Source organism: Apus apus, chromosome 3 (genome assembly GCF_020740795.1).
Source record: "Apus apus isolate bApuApu2 chromosome 3, bApuApu2.pri.cur, whole genome shotgun sequence".
NCBI lineage: Eukaryota > Metazoa > Chordata > Aves > Apodiformes > Apodidae > Apus > Apus apus.
This window is the reverse complement of record NC_067284.1, coordinates 50,478,807-50,501,706: the sequence shown is the minus strand read 5'-3', so window position 1 is coordinate 50,501,706 and position 22,900 is coordinate 50,478,807. Positions and strand designations below refer to the sequence as shown.

The 22,900-nt window shown below is 39.5% G+C and overlaps 1 protein-coding gene across 4 annotated transcripts in view; it reads left to right on the top strand.

The window, feature by feature from the left end:
• Positions 1 to 7,849: 7,849 nt before the first annotated feature.
• Positions 7,850 to 22,900, top strand: part of TASP1 (taspase 1) — a 91,021-nt gene continuing 75,970 nt past the window's right edge. For 2 of the 4 annotated variants that reach the window (XM_051613555.1, XM_051613552.1), the window contains exons 1-4: positions 7,851 to 7,962; positions 11,268 to 11,485; positions 13,223 to 13,290; positions 15,353 to 15,421. In XM_051613555.1, the coding sequence (XP_051469515.1) occupies positions 11,341 to 11,485; positions 13,223 to 13,290; positions 15,353 to 15,421 (282 nt within the window). In that variant the 5' untranslated portion in view covers positions 7,851 to 7,962; positions 11,268 to 11,340. Of the gene's footprint in view, positions 7,963 to 8,701; positions 8,789 to 11,267; positions 11,486 to 13,222; positions 13,291 to 15,352; positions 15,422 to 22,900 lie in introns of those variants that run through there. The other 2 variants (XM_051613554.1, XM_051613553.1) reach the window with 2 other exon arrangements.

Genomic DNA, 22,900 nt, shown 5'->3' with positions numbered 1-22,900 from the left:
ATCTTTCTCCCCCCATCCTTTTTTAAAAATAATTTTATTCATTAATAATTGCTAATGACTCAAAGCCCATAATCTAATCTTAGTTCCAGAATAATGCTAACAAAATCTGAAGTGACTTCTTTCCTTGTACTCAGCAAAAGCATATCTCAGAAATCTGGTAAGAAGTGGTCATGTCTCATCTCTAATTCCTTGCCATTCATCACCCTTGGCGTAAACAAAACAAAGCATGTTTTTTACCATCTTGTTCTTTTAAAGATGAAAATAGGATCTGGAAGTTCTAACCTCTGAACTTTAAAATATGCTTTTATTTTTCCCTTTCGCTAAATGTCATTTAAGCAGCAAAAGTGAGAGCAATTAAGTTAAAAGAACACATTAAAAACCAGGACTGTTAAAAGTGAGACAGAACTAATTTTTCTAGCAACTTATGGAGGTCTGGTATAAAGTAGTTTGTCTCCAAGTTGGCAGCCATCAAAGCTTATGCTAGAGTGTAAGCCAGACATTTAAAGATCTAATATTACACGTGGAAATCACAAGAGGGTTTATTTAAAAACCAAGAAAGATCAGACAACCAAAGATGAAGAGCCACGTATGTTTTATATTATTCCTTCCTTCTAAAACTTCAATGTATTATTTCCAATTAATAGCAAATTGGCTTTTTGTTCTTTTCATATTTCAGTAGTGTCCAAAAATAACAGTAAGTCATGCTGTCACTTATTTTTTTAGCACACAAAACAACAAACCAAAATACTGTGGCTTTTTTTTGTTTTAAACAAAGCCTTAGAAAATTACATATATATATATAAAACTGCAATTAATTAGGTTGTTTTGCACTTGTCTGAAATCGTGTTTAAATACCTCAACCTCAGTTTTGTAGCTATGATAAGAACAGAAGTAGTAGTTCTGATGGCACAGCAGTTTTCATTATTCTTTATTTCATAGAATACTTTAAAGAACTGCAGCCTTTTGAATGTAAAAACGTACCTTTTCATGCACAGGACTAGGTTACTGTATTTCTCTAAAAATGCATAAAAAGGTGGCAGAAAGGTCTGTTGTGAATTTTTCTGTGCTTAAGGTGGTGTTACAAATGGGAATACTTTGGTCTGGGCTCTGGATCCAATCTAGATTAATGTCAATTAAGGTCATTATTACTTTATATCCTCCTCATCACTAGCGTATGAGTAATCCCTGCTCGGTACTGTTTCAGCTCTGTATACCAGCCACACGAGACTATGCAAGTTTTAACCAGCATTGTTTCTAGCCTCCAGTAAGTGCCCTGGCAAACTCTACTTCTGTCCCATTCTTGGAGACACCCAGTCCAAAGGCTGGTTGCCACGTTTTCATGGGCAAATGCTCTTGGGCTGCATCCCATGAGCTACTAGGCACTGCATGAATCCCTTGGCTTTGCACTGAAATCCTGCCCTCTGCACTTAGACCTTTTTATATTTCTGGGACAAGGAAGGGAGGAAAGGACAATAGAGGAAGATAGCGGTTTGTACTGACTTCTGACAGCATGAGTCAAAGATGGATGTTCCAAGTCTGACCTACAACAGAAGAACTGCCCATTGCAGTCAGCAACGTGTGTGGCTGAACTGCTGCTCAGATGGGTTGGCAGTTCATCCATGGAAAATATAAGTCTTCACAGAAGTGGTTACCAAAAGCACTAAGAATAGCACAGTAACTGTTTTAGAACACTGATTTTTACAGGTGATTTAGAGGTAAAATAATTTACATGGAGTGCAAACCCCCTAAGCATAAGCTTCTTCCCTTCCTCATTCTCTCATCTTCTTTTCTGCTTATGTTAATGCTCCAGCAATCAAAGGAGGAGTGAGTGCGTGAGTTGCCCCAAGAACAGATGCCTTGGGCTGGAGTGGCATTTTGGAGCAGGGCAGGACAGCCTGAGTTGTCAGTCCTTTTCCTTACAGAGTTCTGCAAAAGTTAGCAGCAGCACCAGCAGGGAGGGAGCCTGAGAAGGTCCATGGTGATGAACAAGGCCTCTGGTGTTGACCAAGGATGGTTCTGTAGGGTGTCTTGGCAGCCAGAGGTGGGAAAGAAGGTCAGTAATTCCCAAATCAACCACAAGTTATGCATTTTTTTTTCACATGTTCCTCATTTGGTGAATTTTAGAGCTCTGTATGAGGAAACTAAATACAAATATCTAGGAACCAAAACCATGTCAGACAGAAAATAAAGCATGGTACGTGTGAAATCAGCTCTGGTATTTGTTTTAGTTACGTAAGTTGATGCTTTGCTTTGAGCTGTGGTCTGACAGCAAAATGCCGTGAATGGAAGCAGTCTTCATTCATCTGTATTTTGGTGTTGGAGTGCTCAACTTTGCAAAATAACTGTTAGCAGGTTTTTAATTTTATTTTTTTCTGATTAAATAAAACCCACAACTCTTAGGCTCCATGGAAGTCCATCTGCCTCATGTATAGTTCATCATCTTCTTAATCCAGAAGACCAGTCTGAGTACTTCAATGGGTGTCCCAACTGTTGGCAGTAAACAGGTACTATGCTGGATGTGGCCCTATGTGGAGTTCACCAAGTCAAGGGGATGCTGCAGGAGGTGCTTGCTACACTCTTGTATTGGCATCAAAACAGGTATAGCAGACCAGTGACATCTAAAAAGTTAGCTGTCTTTCTTAAAGGGCCCAAAGTTTACATTTGACAGCAAGCTGCCTTGTTAGGCAAAGATGCATTCATCACAGAATGGCTGCCCTACTTTGCTGCAAGTCAAATTTTTGAAAGGTAAAAAGTACAACATACAGAAAAGGGATAACAGTTATGAGCTTAGATACACAGAGTAAAAGAGCTGTGGACTAAAAGTGCAAATTCTGTCCTAAAATAAACTTGCATCAATTTTTGTACTGATCTCAACATCTCCAAAATATGAATTTGCTGATAGAGCTCATGAGCTAGTTGGAGGGATGAGAATGGATTTTTTTTTCCTCCTCATTTTACATCCCGAAGCTCAGAACTTCTCCAATAGGAGAATCATTATGCCAATTATTCTTACAGCTTCATAGTGAACTTAAGTTGTTCCAATTGGATCAGTATCACAGAAAGTGAAGAGGAGGATGTTGGGAAAGCTGACCTACTGAAATTGCATCACACCTTGAGTGCAATAAAACAACCTTGGTTTGAACTAAATCATTACCCACAGAGAGCTGCAGAGAGCAACCATGCAGGGCAAAACCTATAAAAATAATGAGATGATAAAACCTGTGGAGAAAATCTAGTCCAGGATTTACTGAGTCACCAACTTGGCTTGTTTCGCCAAAATATGTACTATTAAATTGTCATATTTAAATCTGCACCATGCTTTGTGTGGGTGCGAAGAGAAATGATCTGTGACTCTGAAAACCACTGTTCTGTGAGTCCTGGCTTCCTGATTTCTCATAGTGGTTGATGGGGAGATGATTTCCTGCTACAATGGCCAGTACGTACCCAGTACGCACATAACTCACTTTAAGGAATAAAGACAAAGCCTTGCAGGGATTTACTAGTAGTGATTATTTTGGCAATGGCTGATGAATGCATATTTGAAGTTTCATTTCTCAAAAGCCCTGTGTCTTATGATTTGGCTCCCATCTAGTTGTGAAAGCTGGCTGAGAGAAGATCATAATCATACCGAGTTAAGTTTTTTGAGATGCGATGGAACAAGCGTTGGAAATAACCATGTGTGGGTGTTGAGCAGCCGGGAGGACATGGAATGCTATTTAGACAGATCCAGGATGCTGGAGTATTTTCCTCATGTAAAGTGGTTCATTATCTGGAAAAAACATTATTTTACTGGCTGGAAGTCAAAGAAGGGGCCTCTTCATATGCAGAGGAAACAATAAGCACGCCTAGAGAAGACTGCAAGCTTATTTATGCTACCTGCAAAGATCAGCCCATCTTTCAGGGGGATTAGTAATGCAGTACCTGAGCGGATTGATTCCAGCCTTTACAGTGGCCCTCTGATGCCATTCTCCTATTGCATGCAATCATTCAGATGATAATTTATGTTTGTAGTTGTTGGGGCACTCAACTTATTTTTCTGTTGACTGCAGGACTGAGTTGCCAAGTTCCTAAACTAAACTGCAACAGTCGATACAGGGCTGTATTTTAATGTGCTTGCCTTTTTTTTTTCTTTGCCTTTTTTTTTTCTTCGCTTTTTTTTTTTTTTTCTTCCTTCATATGGCTATTCCCCATACAAATTGCTGGTTAAAATGCTGAAGTTTTCTTGAATAGAGTGTCCTCTCATCTGGGTCAAAAGCAACAGAAGAGAGATGTGAGTCTTCTACTGCCTTGTCTCAGCTCCTCTGTCCTTTAGCTGGTGCCCAGAAGTACTGAAACCTCCTAACCCAAAGATTTCCACTCTGTGTTGCCTGAAAAGCCTCCTTTTGTAAAGCAGAGATCAAGTGGGTTTGTGATGTCAAGATTTCTTTATTCAAAGCAGCTCTCCTGTTGCTCCACAAAAAAGCTAAACAATTATTAGGAGATCTGAACTGTGATGAAATGCCTGCCTTTCTTCTCTTCTACTATTAAACTGAATATTCTGTGTCACTACACCTGACGGCCACAGTGTCACCTCTCCAACACCACATTCTAGTCTGCCTTGAAGCAGAGTAGCTGAGTTACTTCACTATAGGCTTCTTAGTGAAGTTATGTCATCTCACAAACAAAAAACCAGCAGTCTTGGATGGGTTGTAAAGCAGACGTATTAAATGTTTTCTCCCTTTTCTTTGTACTTTATCCAAATCACCTCAACAAACCAGTAGGATATCTCAATATATGTTGTCAGGTTTGCGGGCCTGATTTGACAGAACCTCATAGATGCATACTGTGATACACAGATGCTCCAAGATTTATCTCTGCAAGAAATTTCCTCAGTGCAAGTGAGATGAAGCCTCTAGACTGGAACAGCCACTTTTATTCAGAATAAATTAAGGTAGCAGGTAAGCTTTTTATCAAATTAGGAAGTATAACTAGTAGAGTCTGCTTCAAAATACAAAGTGCAAGAAGAAATCTAAGATTTCTTAGAGAACAAGAAACAGAACAAAAGCAGGCACTAAAACACAGCTGGAAACTTTGTGAAAGGAATAAAGGAAGCCTTTCACTTCAAACTGGTACACTGAGGAATGATTTACAGAATGAGATCACCTTTCTATTAGAGCAGCACCACGAATCTAGAGAAGAGCGAGGACCAGAAAATAGGAAAAAAGAAAGATCTGACCAGTTGGAAATCGTCACCAGCAGCAAGGGACAATTTATGCAAAAGCATCAAAAACCAAGCAAAAACAGACATTTGGATTTGAATGAGAGTTCTCCTGGAAAACAGGGTAGGAACAAACATTTATCATGTTTTAAGCCTCCCCATTAAAGAAGGAAAGGCCCCATGATCACACTGTCCATCTATCAGTCTGTCAGCCCACCTTCATAATTTGAACATGCTGGCCAACTTCAAGGAGATTTGACAGAAGGGTCAAGTCAAAATATGTGTAACTCAGAGTCAGTGTTGTGCTGCCTCTTCCTTAGCTGACAGACTGAAGAGGTGGACAGAGAAAGGGAAAATGGGGGCAGAAGGTGTGTAGGACCTTCTACAGAACATAGAGATGAATGCACAAGGCCAAATCAAAGCTGCTTTGGTAGTGGTCAACACTGTGTTAAAAAAAAGCTGCAGCCAGAAGGCAACTGCATTGCAAGACTTCCACACAACACCCTGCCTTTCCCCCCAGATCAGACTGTCCTAACTCAAAGTTAACTATTGCCATCTGAGAGACAAAAAAGTCCTTTGTGGAATCTATTTGGTTCACTTCAACATCACTGTCAAGAATAATGAGGACTTAAAAAAAAATAATAATTGGCAACAGAGAAACTCACAACTGGGATTTGGACTGCACGTTAAAATCTGTGAAAGGAAGCCAAAGGTTTTCTAAGGGTTTGTGAGCTTCACGTTATTTCCTTGTAGTTTCATCCAACAGAAGAGGAAGCACCTGGTAACGTGGAAGACAAAAGCCGATCTCCATAAGCCACGTAGCTTTTTGTGCCAAAAACGTGTGTTACAACAGGAGACTTGCATTTGTTCTTGACATTTTTTTTGCATTGTTAAAAAAATTTAGTGTTGATCTGTGAAAAGAATGTCAAGAATACAAAAATTAATAGAAGGATATTGTTATTTATTGGGGAAAAAAAGCCATAAAAGGGTTTGCTGTGATTACAAGGGAGGCCGGAAAGAGCCTCATGAATGTCTGGCGAAGATCCAAGAGAGGAAGATTAGGACATAGTGGAGATGGGATAAAGTCTGGGGGTAAAAAAGGTTAGTTTCCAGATTTTTTGTTTGGGTCCCAACAGTTCAGTGTTCAAATTTCTGTTAAGGGTTGATACACAGTATGACTTGTGGACAATTCGGTGGCCACAGGCTAAGTATGTTTGTCTTACATGGTAGTGACAATAACAAATGTAACTAATATAACTAATTATTATTTGCTTTGAAATGTATTTTGGTTTTTGAACGAAATTGGCGTCAGTGGAAGTTAACTGTAACGTAATTTGTAAAAACTTCCTTTAAAAGATGAAATTTGCCTGAAGCAGGTGTTTGCCCAACACCTGGTTTGCAAAGAAGGGATGACACTGTCCACCATGGCAGGAACCACTGCAACAGCTACATGCTGTGCTTGCTTTTAGGAAAAGGTACTCCAGACAAAATATCTTTCACCTAGAGGGGCCAGGAGAACCTTAAATATGAAACATATCCTGTCACCTCTCACACAGCAGCTTGAGCAAGAGATCAGGGAAAACTACTGAATTCTGCAAAAAGAAGGAATGTTTGATCTTACAAAAATTTTACTGTTTGAACTTGAAAAAGCAGGCCTTTGCAAATGAAAATTTGAGGTGTCAGCTATGATAAACGTACTCTACAATCCAAGTCCGTAAGGACATCTGGCCTAGTCTAGAAGAGCAGGGACTGTGTGAAGGCACTTTGGAAACTGTAGACAACATGGACTAGGATAACCAAGTGTCTGGCACATACACAGCTGGCTCCCAGAACTGACAGAAATGATAATTGGAAAAGGTATGAAGGAAATGGGATTTCAATGGGGCTGCCTCTATTCCCAGGAAGAAAGCTTTAGATAATGATGCTGGGAGAGTTTACATTTAATCCTCTACAGCCAAATGGGCAAAAATTAATAGGAACTCAATATTCCTGCAGCACAGCAGTACACAAGACTCAAACGGCCACTGACTGAGAGAGATACAAAACGAGCAACTGCTGTTTAGATTTCCTGAAAGGACTACTGTGAAAAAAATGTATTTGTAATCATTACATTTTATTTCGTTCCAGATATGAGAAGCAACACGTCTGTCAAGAGCAAGGTTAACAATTCCTACCCAACTCCTCACGCAAAACACATCAGACGTAGGCCTCGCTTCTCATTAAGACTTTGCTCGGTGGAAAGAGCCGCCTGTGAGGAAGCTACCGCAGGCAAGAGCAAAGACAAGCAGCTCCAAGGCCCAGCAGCCCGGCAGAGGGCCGGGAAGAGGCCTGGGGCCGGCGGCACGCAGCGGCGCCGCAGGAAGGTGCGTGTACCACGCCCGCCTTCCACGGCCCATGCCCTCCGGCGGGCCGCGGCCGCCCCGTCCCTACCCTCCAAGCCCCCCGGCCGGCAGCCCCGCCGAACCGGCGCCCAGCGCACACCGCGCCACCTCCCGACCGCTCCGCCCAGCCCGTTCCCGGCGGCCGCCCCGCCCCGCCCCGCCAGGGCTGAGCCCCCGCCGCCATTGGCGCTGCCGAGGCGGCCCGCGCGCCTTCCGCCTCCCCCGCCGCCAATCGCCGCCTACGCCGTTTCCGGCCGCCGGCCTGCGCCCGGGCCAATCGGAGGCGGGCGGGGGGGCGGGACGCCTCGTCCTCACCGAGGCAACGGGCGGGCGGACGGTTCCGGGTGTGCGCGGGGCCGGCGGCGGCGGAGGAGGAGGAGGAGGGTGAGTGCTTGGTGCCCGGTTCCGCCCGGCCCCGCCTCAGCCCGCCGGTCCCCGCCTCTCGCCGGCCGGGCCTCTCGCCTCCCCGCGCTCCTTCCCCGCCCCAGCGCTCCGCGCCCTGCGCTCCGCGCGTTAACGGCCGCGCCGCGAGGCTGCCGGGCGGACGGGGGCTGCCCGGGGTGACGTCACCCCCGGCCGCTGCGACCCCGCCTCCCGGGGAGGGGGAGGCGGCTCCGGCCGGGCCCGGGGCCCGGGGCGCTTCCCGGGCGGCCCTGGCCTCCCTGCCGGGGCTGGGGGGCTCCGGGCTGCCTGTCCCTCCCGCCGAGCCTGCGAGGAGCCGCCCAGGCCTCCCAGGGGGCCCCGGTGGGGCGGCCGGTCTCGCCAAGGGTTCATATTATTTATTCCCCCCCCCCCCAAATAAAAGTTTATTGGCGGCCGGTTTCGTGTTTCCGCGCCAGCCCCGCGGCGGCTGCTGCTCCCTGCTTCCCTCCCGAGCGCCCCGGCGTTCCCCTGGCGGGGGCTGGGCTGCGCGCCCCGGGGCGGGGGGGAAACGCCTTCCTCTCCCCGTCGCTCCTGGTCCTGCCTCCCTCGGGCCTCGCGCCGTGAGGCCCCAACAGCTCTTGGGAAACGCTGCGCGTTCCAACTTGGGGAGGCAGCGGCGCGGGCCCCCCCTGGGCGGCCGGGTCTGCGGCCGGCGCGCTGGAAGGCTGGGCAGGGCTTGCTGCGCCCTCCGAGTTACTCGCAGTTTTCTTCTGAGGGCCCTGTGTAGGATTCAGCGTTGCCTTTCAGTGCAATAAGTGTTTTCGGCTGCCTGGGTAAAATCGTCACGGTTTGTATCCTTCAGGAGTTGAAGGAGAGCGTGTTCCTCCAGCCTTGCTGTAGCTGTAGGACGCTGAGCTGTGTGACGAGGAGGGGTGAGATCAGAGGGGGTGGATGTGTGGCAGCCAGCAAAGAGGACGGGTAAATCCTAGAAGAAGCTAGAAAGGGAAAGGGGTCCAGTGGGAGCTTCCAGGGTGGAAGCAGCAGGTTTGTGAATGAAATTTGAAAGGACTTGAACGGTTTGAGAGGGAAGGGGTTTGGCAAAGTTGGGTGGATGAAGAGGAGGTGTTACGAACTCGAAGAAAACTGTTGAAATGGGTTGTCTATATGTTGTCCGGTGAAAATAAACACATTCGCACACCCAGGTCTTTGTAGAGGCCTCATGAGGGTTTTCAGTCTGGAGTTATGCTATTAGTATCTTCATTTTCAAAAATTATTTCCCATCATGATTGCTTTCTCTACCACCACACTATTTCTTCCATTTCTGCAAAAATAGAATTTCCCTACTTGAACTTCTGTCATTTTACCTAAGTCTTTGCCATGTCCCTGTTGCTGTAAGGGCATTCTGTGTGGCATTAATAAGATGCAGGAAGGTGGAGTTCATAGGAAACAGACGATTTCAACTTAATGCCTGTACCAATGGCTGCTGGAGCATTATTAATAGCAAAAAGGAATTAAGTCATTAGGACTTTAATTGTAGATCGGAAGTTTATACAGGAGACCGTTACAATTGGATGTAGTCCATAAATGCTTTTCTTTCTCTGGAGTGTTGTACTAGTCTTTAATTTTGTAAAAGTATGTAGATATAATCATAATTATAGCAATACGTTAAAATATTTAACTTTTAAGTATATATATATATAAATATGCAAAGATACCTATGTACATTTCGCATATAACAAAAAATGCGCAGAAATAACTACCTAGAAAGCTGTGATAATTTTCATTATTAAAAGGGTGGTTGTGGTAAACCATCAGGTTTTCTGTTCTGTGCCAGTGCTGAATCTTGCTAAACATCATTTGCATTGTTCTGGTTGTTTAAATTAAAGTGGTATTTAATTACTGGAGTAAGCCCTATAGTGTTTGCAAGATCTGTGGTTAAATCCTACAAATTAAAGATCTTGGTTTTTTCTCTTCTGTTGTCTTACTAGTTTTCTTAGGTTACAAGTAGTCCTTTTCAAGGTAGTAGGAGTAATATATGTCATATTGGAGTCTCCTGTTATGTTATAGAGGTGCCCTTCATTCATGCATTAATGCTATATGCTTGTTCACTTCCTCGATTTATTCAACCTGTACAATGTCTCTGTTTTTAATTATACTTGCTGAACTAGATAAGTGGTATTTTGTCAGGTTTAATGTGCATTAGGCTGTGGATAAGAAGAGCAGTAAATACAGTGAGAATAACACACCATTCTGTACTTCAACTTGACAGCTTTTTTATTTTGTATACTAGAAAATACTGAAAGTTTTTGCATGAACTTTCTGTGAACCTTGCATTCTATAAATATCTCAAAGGTAAAGATCAAAAACAAATAAGGTTACTAAATTACTTGAAATTAACTTATGCATGTTCTGGTTCACTAATACCATACACTTGTTTAGGCAAACTTTCACTGTTTTCAGTCTATTTGGCTTTTTTTTTTTTTTTTTAAGAAATACTTTGCCATTTAAAAGAACAGTGGGTTTTTTTTTTTCTTTCTCCTTTGCAAATTAATGGAGAGTAATATAAGTAAGGGATAAAAATGAGTAGGAGTTCATTATGGGATCTTAAACAGCTATTTTCTGCAAAAGAAGGGAAAAAATATAGCATTTTCAAGTGTTGGTCTCACATGCTATAATTGTTTTGAGCACATGTTCAGAACTTCTTGTGTTACTACTACTGAATTTTGTGTTACTGCACAGATTTGACATTGCTTACGTAAAATGTAGACACATCACACAAGTGGATGCCAGCATGTGATATAAGAATTGGAGATTCTGCCATGCAACCATATATGCTTTCTGTCAGCTTTTGCCAGCATTGCTACGGCTCTGCCTAGGACTTCCCACACAAGCAGGGAACAACACTTAAGAAATAAAAACTGTGGCTGCGGAGCATCATCACATTAAAAATTAGTTAGGCATGATGGGTGGAGAAGGAAGTTGTACTGTTGAATAAAAGAAGACCATGGAAAGCAGCTTTCTCTCAGTCTTGGGCAAGCCTTAGATCCCTACAATCCCTACAGATTCCCTACAATGCCTGGAAAGGTTATTAGGTTCAAGTTAACTTGTAATGAAAAGGCTTCTTTCAGCTTGCGACATAGACTGTAACTGTTTTAAGTCTCATTAATGCTGTTAGCTAGGGAAGAGGCAGAACTTAAAAGCTCTTATTTCAAGAGGCATACTCTGCTTGTTCCAAACCTCTTTTCCAAAAGTTATTTCTGAAGTTATTTGAATGAAATTAATCTCTTGAAATCAGTATCTAATGTATGCATGCGCTTTGGTTTTAGGATGAATCCTCTCCAGAGTCTATTTTTGGGTGGAAGGATGCTCTTTTCCAGTAGAAGATGGTGATCCTAGTGTATGATCATGGAGAAGGGGCTAAGTCCAGTAGAAGTGCTACCTTCCAAATCATCTCAGGTTACAGCTGTGAAAGTGGAGGTCAAAGAGCCTGAAACAAAGCAAACCCAAAGAGGAAAACGAGTGGGATTTGTGCTTGTCCATGCAGGTAAGTAAGATGCAGAACCTAACAACTGGAATGGAAATGCATGTAAAAACTAAATATCAACTAAAGTTTCATACTGGTTTTGGACTACTAGTATATTAATGAAATTACATGAACTTTGGATGTAAATGTGGGAGTGGAGAATTTGATTGGAAGTTGCGTTGGCTGGAGGATCTTGGAAACTGTTAATAAAAATGTAGGGGTTTAGATGTTCTGAATAGTTGTTTGTTTGTTTTTTTTCCCAGACAAAGAAAACCCCAGACAAAATCTCTACATTTAAACGGTTATAAAAGATATTCTGCAGTTATCTGCTAAGTTTGAGAAACCTACAAAATGTGAGAGATCTTTCAGTCTATTTCTTTACCCTTCTGAAGGATCAAGCTTAGCTGTTTCATTACTGATGGCTTCTTGTCTGTAGGGGTAATCTAGCTAAGGCTTTTTGAAACCTCTCTAGGTTGTTTGTTGCAAAACTTCACTTTTTTATCCTTTTGAAAGTTTTCCGACATGTTTTTAGTCTTGTTCATATTTAAATGAATTACTTTTTATTTTTTCCACATGTGCTGAAGAGATCATCTAATCAGATGTGATACAAAAATTATGTGTTAAGTGTGTCTGGCTCATAAATTCTTTTCTAGTAGGTTCTTTCTTAATCACAATTAATCTTGAAAATATTAGTGACGCTTATATCTGGCTGTGTGTTTGTTTTTAATATATGCATGATGACATGAGGTGAAATTGAGCAAAGTAGTGTGGTGGTACTTAAAATATTTGAAAAAACATCATACTACTTGGCTTATAAAATTCTCAAGGTTAAAAAAAAAGCATACTACCAGCATCAGAGTTGATATTTGATGACTGTGGTATTCTATTTTAAGAGCAAATACAATTGTTCAATATATTGTCCTGTACTGCGTTAATTTACTCTGTTTAAAATTATTTTTCTTTCACTAGTAGTGTTAAAACTTACTTCATTAGAATTTCTCAAAGCTAACATTTCTAAAGGTGAGGAAAGGGACGTTGAGATAAACATTTTTCAAGTTCAAAAAATGGGAACACACAAGAAGTGGAATTTAAATATCAGTGTGCTAGTGTTGTCTGTTATTTTTCTTATGTTGCATTTAGTTGAATAGTGGGCACTGATAGATTTTTCACATATGCCAGTAGGGAGCAGAAGCTACAAAACAGGGTAAAATAGATGCAACAGGATAGACACAAAGACTGAAAATAAGATTAAAAAAGTGTGTACGATCTTTATTTCCAGGAACTCTGCTGGTTTTAAAGCAGGAGTAGTGAACTCTAAAAATATAGCATAAACAGGAGAGGAGGAACAGAGTGGTTAACTGCAAACTTGGAAGTCAGTGGTAAGACGTAAATTGGCATTTGACTTAAAACCAAGGTTTTAGCCCAATAGTGGATAATAAACAAAAAAGCTGTGCTGGAAACCGTTTGAGAATGAGCAAAACTGGAATATCTCAGAGAATGTTTATAGGAAGAGATTGTATGATGCTGAGATTTATAGATGTATGCTTTTGCATACTTGATCTGTGTCCTCTATTTTGCTGAGTTTATTTAAATCAATGTTGGAATGCATAAAATTGACAATCGTGGTTGCAAAAAGGAAATGCCAGTGTAATCCAGAATAAGGCAGGCTGTATCTGTTTTTATGTTCATTCCTTCTGTGAACTATAGGCTGTAGTTTAACAGCTAGTATAACCTCTTTTCCTTTTGCCTTAATTGTAGGTGCAGGTTATCATTCCGAATCCAAAGCTAAAGAATACAAGCATGTGTGCAAAAGAGCCTGTCAGAAGGTATGTTTTAGCAGCTCTGCAGTCTTGTAGTGAGTTATACAATAAATGTATTCGGTAGTGCTGTCCCTTCAGCATGAATGAGCATATCTGGGTTTCCCTGCTCAAGCTTTATGCATTTCTAGAGGAAAAATGGAGCAGCAGCAATTAACATGATAGTCAGTGGAGTGTGTGGCCGTGAGGTGCAACAACATTCTCATCAGTTGTGGCAAATAGCAGAGTGGGAGAACAGGAGAAGGTCAGAGTGGTACCTAAACAGAATATTCCTATGGCTTCCTGTTGCTGATGCTCTGGGATTTCTGGAGCTCAATATGGAGTCTGGATTTTTCTTTCATCCATGTCTGCTCTTTTTGAAATTTATTTAAACTGACATCCAGATAGCTTGGTGAATACAGGGATTTTTAGAATTATTTTCTTCCTGATAGCTCTTAACTTTTTCATAGGAGAGGGAGAAACAGAAACAATAAAACAAGAAAATCAAAAGGGAGAAATGACAAGAGTTTCATTTCCATTGAAATTTTAATCTCCTCCAAGAACTTAGCTTTGCAGCTGGCAAGTTCTGTCTACTGAGTGTTGAATGAGAAGCTGGAAGTCCTATCTCCAGAATTTCTAAATACCTTTTGCTTTCTCCAGGGAATAGGAGCTGGGGAGCTTGGAAGGCTTTTTAGAAAAGTCTCAGAGTTGGCCTCTGATAATTGTCACTTCATTTTACAGTTTTGTTGCTCAATCCTAATACTGATCTGATTTTGTAACAAGAAGCCTCAAAAATCATCCAAACTTAACACTGGCTTCATTAAAGTTGTAAGTTAACCCTGATTATACTAATTTTCTAGCTAATTATGTGTGAGAAAAGGTGGTGTGCATCTGTACATCTAATTTGAGATTCCATTTTGTTCCTTTAAGCTAGGTAACCAACACAAATAGGTAGTATGAAGAACAGTCGCAAGTTTGTCTTGCAACAAAAGATGCAGCCATAGTTGTTTTCTGGGGTTCCCTGAGAGAACTCGACTGTAAGATCTTGTCCAGTCTGTATCTAAGAAATAGTATTAGGTTCTAGGAATTAATTTTCGTGTGTGTATAGAATTTGAAGATAACGTTCTCCTCCCCCTCTTCTCTGCCTAGTGAGACCCCACCTAGAGGGTTGTGTTCCTTTCTGGACTCTCCAGTTCAGGAGGGACGGAGATTTACTTGAGGGAGTCTAATGGAGGGCTATGAGGATGATTAAGGGACTGGAACATCTGTCTTATGAGGAAAGGCTGAGAGACCTGGGTCTGTTTAGTCTAGAGAAGACTGAGAGGTGATCTTACTGTATATAAAGTATCTGAAGGGTGGTTGTCAAGAAGGAGGGGCCGGACTCTTTTCAGTCACTGTGATAAGATGAGGGGCAATGGATGCAAGCTAGAGCACAGGAAGTTCCACCTCAACATGAGGAAGAACTTCTTTACTGTAAGGGTTACAGAGCACTGGAACAGGCTGCCTGGAGAGGTGGTGGAGTCTCCTTCTCTGAAGACTTTCAAGACCTGTCTGGATGTGTTTCTGTGTGACCTGCCCTAGATTTTGTGGTGGTCCTGCTCTGGCAGCGGGGTTGGACTCTTATGATCTCCAGAGGTCCCTTCCAATCCTTAACATTCTGTGATTCTGTCTTGATATATTTTCATATGTTGGCTTTTAGATGAGCTTACTTGTAGATTCTGTTCAGTTTCATGGAAATGGCCATATATGGTACTAGGGATTTTTGTTGAATCTTGGAAGGAAAATTAGAAACTTCTTAACTGAAACATCTAGTGTTTGGGGACACCAGGTATAAATATTTCTGTTGCTATAAATTCGACCATGCAGGAATCTGCTACTAAATGCAGAGTTGCAATGTCTGAGTAGTGAAGTCATGTCTTCAGATCTGCCCTCACATGATGCATGCTATTTCCAGTGCCTTTTGGTTTTATGTTCCCTTACATTTTAAACTAATTTGGTGAAGGTTTTGTTTTGTACAGGACTAGGAAAATGTAGGGCTTAGTCACAGGATGTTAGAATTTCTTAATCATCAACTAAAAATTCTGTTTTACAGGCAATTGAGAAGCTACAGGCTGGTGCTCTTGCAACAGATGCGGTGACTGCAGCACTTATAGAATTGGAGGTATGAATTTCTGACTAGTAGTAAATACATCTCTCGGGTACGTTGCCAGATTTTCCTGTAGGAAGATGTTGATTCAAATGGGAAATCTACTGAGATTTCCATTTTTATGCTATACTAATTTTATCTTATGCTTTTCTAGTATATTTTGGAGTAAATTTATTGAAAGACATTCTAAAAATGCAAATTCAAGAAAAGTTGTTTAGTTGATGCAATATGGTTGTCATCTTAGGTATACCTTATCTTTAACCTTCCAGAATAAGTACTGTCATTAAAGACTTATTGAACACTTGTAGGGAGCTCTATTTTTGACATACCGAGCTGCAGTCAGACTGTACTGGCTCTTCTTGGATAGAGAAAAAAATCATGCTACTGGTCACATATGTTAATTAGAAATTCTAGGATGAGCCATCCTTCCTCTCCTTCCTTTTGTTTGCATTAATATCTCACACTGAGTTATGTTCTATTTCTTACTTATAATTTAAAGAATTTGAATGCAGTTAGTCTTCAATAGTTCTACTAACACTCTCATGTAGTGATTGTATTGAGGTAACTGTCTCTGAATATGCTGTCTTGGGTTGTGTTAATTGGATAATTCTACAGAAGTGATGGTATAAGTTAATGCTGATGGTTTCTCCATCCAATTAAAGGACTCTGTGAAAATGAAGTAGGAGTTTTAAGTTCTCATTTGTCCCGCAACATACTTTTGCTATGCGCTTAAATTAATGCCATTCCCCAAAGAGCTTTTTGTCTTATATTTTTTACTGTGTCTGTATCAGCTCTGATAGGATATGAGACTAGAAGCAGGCTGTTCAGGAAGATGTGACTTCAGTGTAAGATAATGCTTTTATCTGATTCTTACGACAAAATATGTGTAGAAGAATAGGACAAGTAATGCTTTAATTTCAAAAAGGTACTTAAGGTTAATTAAGACAGAAAGTCTTGATAATCATAAAGACAAGAGCAGATATTTGTGAGGTTTTTGGAACACAGTCTTTTTGGAGTGGTGAGATTTTTATAGCATCTGACTTCAGTGAAGGCTCTGTATGAATAATGTAGAAGCTAAAAATTTCTGGGATATAAACGAAGCAGTTTGGTTATTGTCCCAGGCCTACTAATCCCTTATGGCAGTAATGATTGAAGCAGGTATTCTTCTTCTTCTGTAAGGAGGAATTACGTCTTCCTCTCCAATTTTATTGGAAGAGAAGGAAGGCAAGGCAAGTGTTGTGCTGTAAAAATAATTTCCTGGGTTTGGGATTTATGGTAGTATTCTGAGAGGATTAGGGTTGGATTTGCTTACATGTATATTGGGAAAGTGTTAATTAACCTATTTGATAGGGTCAGTGTAAGACAGGTAGTATGTGTTTTGATGTGTGTTAGACATGCTGGCTAGGAGCCAAGACTTCAGTCATACTTTTAACTTGGCAGGCTTCTTGGCTTTAGGCACTGCTCTTGGTCTCTACCAGACTGTTCAAATATGCTTTCATGTGTTATCTTACACATTACAATATAGCTAGGTGAAAACAAAAGGTATCTTTCTAATGAAATTATTTATTATGCACTTCCATAAAATAACTGAGGCTCTGGTTACTCCACAAGATTGTTTTGTGTGTCAGTTCTATCCTCAGTAGGAAAAAAAAAAATTAAAAATCTGCTTTGTGTTGTGATTTTTATCATGTTCCTGAGCTACATAGAAGAAAACATGTTTTAAGAATCTTAACGTAACAGTTATATATTTCTTGGCAGCTGTGCCAGGCGTAAATATTTTATCTGGTTTTGTTATCCTCAAGAGACTCCTCTTCTACTTTAGTAGATTTGAATACTCTGAAGTTACATCTGTATAAGAAGTTATGGCTTTAAGATGAAATTAAAATCTTTTAATTAAATTACTCCAATCAGCAACCTTTTTCTTCTGATCTGTCTTGCAACTATTTTGATGAAGCGTGCTCTCATTCCACTTCTTGGTTTTAATATTTTTATGTGTACTGTTGCACAAAATCTACTTTTTTTCCCATTTTCCCCATTTTTAAGATTATTATTTTTTGAAGTTGTACTGCTGTCGTTAATGTAATTATTTGCTTTCATTTTTTTTACTAAATATCTTTAAATAAAGATCTTAATTGTGGGTTGTTCTCTCTGTTACTGGAATAAAGAATATTTGTCTTGAGATTTGGCCTTCTTTTAAATTCAAGTATGTAGCAATGTACTTACATTGAGGAAAAATCAAAAGTGTGCTTAAAACAAAATGGTGTGGTTTGCAGTTGCAATTTTTTGGATGTGGTATGAGAAATTCCAAAGTATTAGACTTTAGCTTTCAAAATGTTGAAAGTTTTGTATCTACTCGTAACTCGTTTTGAACACCACCTCCACACTTCTCTGTAATTTCTGGAGCTACATCTTCTGTTTTTATTCTGATGTTTTTCCTGTTGCTATATGGAGAACAGAAACTGCATGTGGCAAGTCCACAAAGCAAACAGAATAATTTTTATCATCAATTACAAACCTACATTTTTACCCATAACATTTTGTATGTTGACTGTCTCTCTAAAGAGCTATTGCTTTCCTTTTGTTTATGCAAGAAAAAATAGTGGCTTTCCATAAAGGACTTCTGCATTTTGAGTTTGCAAAGTACATAGTGAAAATCTGCATAAAAACATTTGTTTACACATGTCACTGTAATACAGCTTAAGATACAGAACAACAAATGTTAATATAACTTGTAACAGGTTCCATTGTGGAGCAGTGTTTGTAACTTCTTGATATTTTAGTTGCTGTAGAATACATTGCTGTGAATTTATCTGAATTATTTAATAAATTTTATAGTTCTCCAGGACTTTTAAGGCTGTATTAAAAAAAAATTGTAGTCTTTGCAAGGCACAAATATCTTTTCATGAAAGTGTCACAAGATTTTTTTTCCTCAGTTCCACTCAATTACACAACTCCTATTACACAGAATTTCAGCTAATCCAAGAGGCATCACTTCAAAGATTTGTTGAGGCGCAAGAGTTGCTCTTGATCTTTTACGAGCAAGCTGACAGTTTGCTTGTGGTATGCTGTCTGTTTTTTGTTTTGTTTTTCCAGGCTCTAAATGGGGAAAGAGCAGCCTTTCTTTGGTCTATGTTAAGATTAAGGGAAGCAGCATTCTATGATTAGGATAATAATGTTAATAGTTAACTAGAGAAGAGGTAGATTTATTTTGCAAAGTAATGAGCAGCTAACCCAGAATACTGTTAAAATAACTGTGCTGGTCTTCATAAGTATCAGCTGTATTTGATAAGTTGATTAAAGGCAGTCATATTTTCCAGTTTGTGAACTCTGCCATGGCAGAAGAACAAATGAGCACGTTACCTCTTTCAGCTTTTGGTAATAAAATGAGTCTGGACAAGGTGCTTCATAAGACTCATCATTTACACTATATGCTTCTTCAAAGACATTATTGCCATACCATTTCTTTTTGCACTCTTGCTATTTGCCATCATATGAAGTCCCAAGTTTCTCTTGAAACACAAAGGGATTTGGACAGCTTTTTGGGGAAGGGAAGGAGGTCCCCTTCCACACACCCCTCTTATAACTTTCTATGTTTATTAAGACAGTCTGTAGATTACTTGTTTCTTTGATCTGACTTCAGTGGAATATTCTTTATGAATATAATTAAATTTGGAAATGAATATGGTTGTTGGGGAAGTAGTTGTCACATTTTGGGCTTCAATCTCCTTGTGACTGAAATTACTCAGTTTACTTCACCTTTTTGTTGTTGTGGATCAATGCAAAGGAGATTTTGAGCCTGTTGTTGTACTTAAGCAGTGGGTTTGCATGGCTGTCAGCAAAAGTCCGCAGTGAAAGAACTTGTTTCTTGTTAAATGATTTTTTCTTTGGTTTTGTTTAGTAATTAATTTTATAGCAATTAAGATTTTTTAATATAAAAACTTAGTTCCAAGGAATTCACTTTAAAGATGAAAGCAGCGGCCTTGTTGTATTAAGGCAGTCACCATAAACGAATTTTTAATGGGTAATGAACTGGAAGTTGTTAATTCTAGTTAAAAGCAATACTATGATGTTTTGCAGCAGAGTAGCTAACAGTAATCTGTGACTAAGGTGTTCTTTGAAAACATTTTAGCTGGTGTAATTGAAAGGGACATGACTCATCCTTGCAGAGTATTACTATTTGTCACTAAATTCCCACAGAAAAATAAATTTTAAAATCACAGTGTGTAAAAATGAATGCCCATAGAGTTTGAATTCCTTTTAAAAGTTGCAAATAAACCATGGCCAAAACTGTATCAAAGATGGATGGAATATTCTTTAATGCATGTTGAAAATAGAACATTTTAAATATTTGCCTCAGTGTAATTCAGGATTTAGTGTTACATTGTTGATTAACTTCTTCAGGCGTTCCAACTTTGACTGCAGCTAGAAACTTAAGCATGCCTGTGTTCGCTGCCAGAACATGTATAAATACATCTTGAAGTAAAAAGGATGCTAAAAATAAAAATTATACCTTTGGTACCTTGAACGTTTTTACAAGATGGGCTAACCTGGGAATATAAAATTCTTGTTTCACATCTTAAAGCTTTGTGTTATTTTCTTCGCTAGAGGTTTGTGTTGTAAGTTAGAGATACTTCAGTGGAGTAATGGCCAGGTAGTCTAATATTTTTAAGGTAATTGAAAGCTTATGTTTTGTTAAAATGGTTTGTGTAGCCATTTGTTTGTCTTTTCCCTCTTCTTTTTTACATTTTTATGGTAGTAGGGCTTGCTGTTAACATGCAAAGCTCCTGCTTGTTTTGCTTTCTTGTCTTTCTTCAGATTCCTTAGAAATACCAAGGCTGATCCCTACTTATCTTTTTAAATAAAAGTATATTTCTGAAGATGCCTTCTGTATTAGAAACGTTTTCCTCTTTCCCCTCTCTCCATCTTCTTGGATACAAGCTTTGATTGGGTTCTTCCCCATCCTTTGGTAGTCATATAGTCCATGCATTTTTCCGTCAGTGTATGAAGAGACTGGTTCTGTTAGCTCGGTTTATTTTCCTTCCCCCTTGAAATCATGCACATTTCTGTTTTAGTAATGTTTCTTCATTGCTTGAAGGTCTTGAATTTTCATTTCAAAATACAGCTTAATTTTCCTTAAATTGTTTTATTCCTCCATTTGTGTATCAGAGTCTTGAAATCTTTTGGTCAGACTTTGCAGATATCTATTTATGTGGTGTATTTCATGTTCTTGCCTACCGTAGGTCTGAATTTCTGTTTCTATTTTTTGTAAAGGTTTTCCCCTGCCCCATTTCAAAGGCTTTATATCTCATCTCAGAGACGCTCAGGTGGGTGTTAAAAATTCCATGCATTCACAGCCAGTTCCTGCATTGTCTAAAGCTGTTATCAGATCACCTTTCAAATGAGTGAAGTTAGAGTTAGACCGTCTTCCTCTTGGCAATTCTGAGACCATCGTCTTGGTTGAGTGCAGTCTGATTGTACAGCTAAGTAAAGCTCCACAGAAATTTTGGACAAGTGTCTGGAATTCAATCTTTATTTCTTTTTATTGGAGAAGTTACTCATGTTGTGACTGATTGCACTGAAGATTCCTTCTGAGTCCTAAAATGATAAAGTTATGCCACAGTTTTGTTGGTGTAGCATATTTATCTGATTTCTGTAATATTCTGAGAAATATTCTATAGTATTCTGATAAATATTCTGTAGGGAGCATCAGGTGGCATTCCCTATGCCTTGAGGTCCTCTGAGTAAGTTGTCTCTTGGTTCATCCTTGAGGTTGTGCCAGTGAATGCACTATGGCAAAACATTGAGCACATCTAGATTTTTAGAAATAAAGTGAGCTAGTGCCACTCTGTATCCTGTAATTTTCTCCTACCTTCTTTTTATTATTATGTTTATCAGGTGGTGGAAAGCCTCATGTCTTGACTGCTAAAGGATTCTGGACAGTGTTACTAGGGCTTCTGTTCTGATGCGTCCTTCTCACTCCCTTTACTTTGCAATCACATCTGCTTTTAAGATAGTGGCTGTCTTCACTTTGTGGCAGTGACAGATTTGTAGTGCACAAATACTAATGCTTTCGAATATAATACACTAAGCAAATGATTTGAGGACAAAACATTAGTAATTTTTCTGTGTTAGCCATGTAATTACTCATGGGCAAGGAACATGGACAGCACTAGGATTAAGCATTGTTCATTCTTGGTTTTCCTCTCTCCATCAAGTATCTTTCACTGTTCACTTTTAGATTCCTTCCATTGATTCTCTGCTGCTTTTGTTCTAAACTTCACTGACTTGTTTTTCCTCATATTTGTAGAGCAATGAAGTTGATTAATCCAACTCAGCAGTCTTCTCCCTTTTCAAGGCCATCATCTTGGTAACCCTTTTAAAATCATATTGCCACCTACTCTTTCCGTTCTAGGGAAATTTATTCCCTGTGCACTAATCTGCCAATGTTTCATTATCCTAAAATCTTTTCAGATTTACTTATTTGCTGTGAGACATAGCTGTCAAAATGAATAATGCAATGCATATAGACTGAATTTGAGGATTTGTTATGGTGTGGGATAAAATGGGATAAAATCTTGTGCTACTTCTTGGATTCAGAAGGAAAAACAGAAAAATGAGTGGTATAAAATGAGCATAGAGAGATTACAGTCTATTTCATGTTTATGTATTACTTGTGTATTGTGTATTCACCATTTTTCAGGAAGATAACTTTCTGGTGACTCAAGCACTAAGAACACTTAAGTATCTCTAAATTAGAATCAACATCTTGCAAAACAAGTTTCAAATTTGCTTACTACTCACTCATTTGAAAGTTAACAAAAGCTAAAAGACTTTAAAAAATTTTATTTTTAATTTCTGTGTTCTTTCTTTTTCTTCATTGTATTCATTAAAAAATAGCATGTACAAAAAAGAACTGGTTCACTTAACATTTAAGAAAGAACTTGAATCTGTTTCCGGTAGATTTGTTTCCTGATTCAGCTTGTATTACATGTACATCAATAATAGGACCATGTAATTTCATTTATGTGTTCACATGTGGTCCAGACAACCATTGTCTTCATCGCATCAGATTGTTATACTGTTGTAATAAAACATATGAAACTCTGAAGGCATGCAGCATCTCTTGAAATTTTACTGTGTGGCTGTTCTTCTCTGTCCTGTATCTGTTTCATGCTTGCAGCTAGAAAGAGAGGGTTGTATTGAGCTGACAATGACACTCTGAAACTGTTCTGCCTTAAAACTTTGTGTCTTTGAAGTCAGGGAGAAACTGTGGTCGAACTAGAAGGCAAAGCTGGACTTGTTTAATTCTATCATGCAAAACTTCTTGTTTGAGAGCCTTGAGTTTGCAAGAAGATACAGAAGGTGCTAATAAAAGAGGAATAAGGGTTTTTTTTTTGTATTAGTTTATTAAATGTTGTTCCATGCTTCCTGAGAAGTAAGTCTTGTTTTTTATTCAAGATACTTCCAGACCACAAAAATGACTGTCCTTATGCT